This window comes from Arachis duranensis, chromosome 1 (genome assembly GCF_000817695.3).
Source record: "Arachis duranensis cultivar V14167 chromosome 1, aradu.V14167.gnm2.J7QH, whole genome shotgun sequence".
NCBI classification, from domain to species: domain Eukaryota; kingdom Viridiplantae; phylum Streptophyta; class Magnoliopsida; order Fabales; family Fabaceae; genus Arachis; species Arachis duranensis.
Genome location: NC_029772.3, coordinates 17,830,985 through 17,834,039, shown reverse-complemented (window position 1 = coordinate 17,834,039; position 3,055 = coordinate 17,830,985). Strand labels below are relative to the sequence as shown.

Sequence of the window (3,055 nt, the reverse complement as noted above, 5' to 3'; positions counted from 1 at the left end):
GGGCTTCCCGCACAAGACCCTATTCGACATCTCAAGGACTTTCATCGTATATGCTCAACCACTAGACGGGAAGGATCCGATGAAGTTGCTATATGGTTGTTTGCTTTCCCTTTCTCTCTTGAGGACAAGGCGAAAGAATGGTTCTACACTCTATCTAGTGAAGTCACCTCCGATTGGGACTTACTTAGAAGAGGGTTCTTGGATAAATTCTTACCTCCGGAGAAGATGGATAGGCTAAGGAAGGAAATGTCTTGTATTGTGCAAGGTGAAACGGAACCGCTATACGATTATTGGGAACAGTTTCGTAAGCTACTAGACGCATGCCCTAATCACATGCTTGACACTCAAGTATTGCTTGGATACATATGTCAAGGGATGCGAGAACAAGATAGAACTCTCTTGGACACCTCTAACAATGGTTCTTTGTCTAAATATAAAACAGCGGAGGAGGCATGGCAACTTATCATTGACTTGGCCGAATCTAATCAACATATGAGACGAAGAGTCAATCGCCCGAGAACCGTGAATGAAGTATCGACTAGTAGTGAAACCACCGCTCTAACTCAATCCTTGAGCGAAATGACATCCATCTTGAAGCAACTCCAATTGAACCAACAACAACCACAACAACCTCAATCATACCAACAACAACCCCCACCCCCTCAACAACACAATCAACAATTGGTCCCTCAAAAAGTGTGTGGCATTTGTTCTTGCTATTCCCACTACACGGATGAGTGCCCAAACCTTCAAGAAGACAACACTTTGGCGGCTACCCATAATTTTTATGACCGCCCAAATCAAGGATACTACCAAGGCGGTAATTCTAACCAAGGGCACCCTTATCAAGGAGGAAGCTACAATCAAGGGAGTGGGTACCATAATCAAAATTGGAGAGACAATCATCAACAAGGGAATAGGGACAACAACAACAATGGAGGAGGTCAAAGATGGAACAACAACTCACAAAATTTGTCACAAAACCGACCACCATACAACCAACAAAAATCAACCATACAACCAACAAAACCCACAAAGAAACTACCAAACATATCAACCACCACATCAAAGACCACCACCCAACCAATCACAACCCCCTCAACTCACATATGCAACCACCCCCTCCAACCAAGACGAAACACTCCGGACCATCATACAAGGCCAAAAGGAACTACAAAACACACTTGCTTCCGGCCTCACCGGCCTCACCTCTACACTACAAGCTCTTCTTGCACGAATGGACACACCAACAAATCCCACTCCTCAACCCCCAATCCAAAGCGCCATTCCCTCTCAACCTCAACCCAATCCTAAGGGGGGCATCAATGCCATCACCCTTAGATCCGGAACACAATTAAAAGAGAAGGGAGTAAAGGACTCAAATCCTATCACAATCGCCCAAGAGGAGGAGAGAATAGATATAGAAGAGGTAGTGGAAGAGGAGACACCACAAGTCATAGTTGAGGATGAAGCTCAACCAACAAAGGAGACCCCCAAGGCCAAGAGAACCTTGGAAGAAGAAATTGCTCAACCACTCCCATTCCCATCACTTGCAAAGAAAGCTAGGAAGCGAATAGAACTCGACCCCAAATTGGTAGAAATGTTCAAGAAAGTTGAGGTAACCATCCCCCTCTTTGATGCTATCCATCAAGTTCCTAGATATGCAAAATTCCTTAAAGATCTATGCATGAACAAGGATAGAATTCTTGAATTGGAAACCATCCCATTGGGGAGTTCTATTTCCGCTTTAATGGGAGCATTGCCCGAGAAGTGTGATGATCCGGGCCCTTGTATGGTCACTTGCACCATCAATGGAGTTCAATTTATCGATTGTATGTGTGACCTCGGAGCATGTGTTAGCATCATGCCGCTCTCCGTCTACCGGGTATTAAAGTTGCCACCACTAAAAAGGTCTACGGCAAGATTTGTCCTAGCGGACAAAAGCATAATAACCGTGACGGGTGTTGCAGAAGACGTATTAGTGAATATCAAAGTGTTGGTGTTTCCAATTGACTTCTATGTCCTTGAAATGCCATCAAGCGAAACCGAGAGAGCATCATCTATCCTACTTGGAAGACCGTTCTTGAGAACTTCTAGATTTAAGCTAGATGCTTACTCGGGAACCTACTCATTTGAAATAGATGGGAGAGTCGTAAGTTTCAACCTAGAAGAAGCAATGAAGCATCCACCGGAGAATCACTCTCTATTCTGGTGTGACCCAATTGACAACATGGTTGCCGAAGTGCACCTTGCAAAGTTAGATGAGAAGTACATGATTGACGAAGCAAATGAAGATCCAAGCAAATTAAACACCACACACCATACAAACCATCCGGAAACTCAAACTTCAAAGAATGAAAAGAAGATGGAATTGAAGCCACTACCACCCCATTTAAGATACTCATATCTTGATGAAGCCCAAGAACTCCCTGTGATAATTGCAAAAGAATTAACCCCTCAACAAGAAGACAAATTGCTAAATGTATTGAGGAAAAACAAAAGGGCAATCGGGTGGACTTTGGCGGATCTAGTGGGAATAAGCCCCCAAGTATGCTAGCATTGCATATTTCTTGAAGAAGGAGCAAAACCGGTCCGACAACCTCAAAGGAGACTTAATCCAACTATTCTTGAGGTTGTGAAAAAAGAAGTCACTAAGCTACTTGAAGCGGACATCATCTATCCCATCTCGGATAGCGAGTGGGTAAGCCCGGTCCAAGTGGTGCCAAAGAAATCCGGGGTGACTAAAAGTCCGGAGTGACAACAATCAAAAATGAAAGTGGTGAACTTATAGCGACAAGAGTGCAAAATTCTTGGAGAGTATGCATAGACTACCGAAGGTTGAATGCGGCCACAAGAAAAGATCACTTCCTACTACCATTTATTGATCAAATGCTTGATCGACTAGCCGGTAAATCATATTATTGTTTTCTTGATGGTTATTCCGGATACTTCCAAATTCACATCGCTCTAGAGGACCAAGAAAAAACCACATTTACTTGCCCCTTTGGAACGTACGCTTACAAGCGTATGCCATTTGGCCTATGCAATGCACCGA

General features: G+C 43.8%; 1 protein-coding gene across 1 annotated transcript; it reads left to right on the top strand.

Moving 5' to 3' along the window:
- The first annotated feature begins 1,237 nt into the window (after nucleotides 1-1,237).
- On the top strand, nucleotides 1,238-2,557 carry LOC127747685 (uncharacterized). The gene has a single exon (XM_052261840.1). It carries the CDS (start codon nucleotides 1,238-1,240, stop codon nucleotides 2,555-2,557), a length of 1,320 nt encoding a protein of 439 aa, XP_052117800.1.
- Nucleotides 2,558-3,055: the final 498 nt, after the last annotated feature.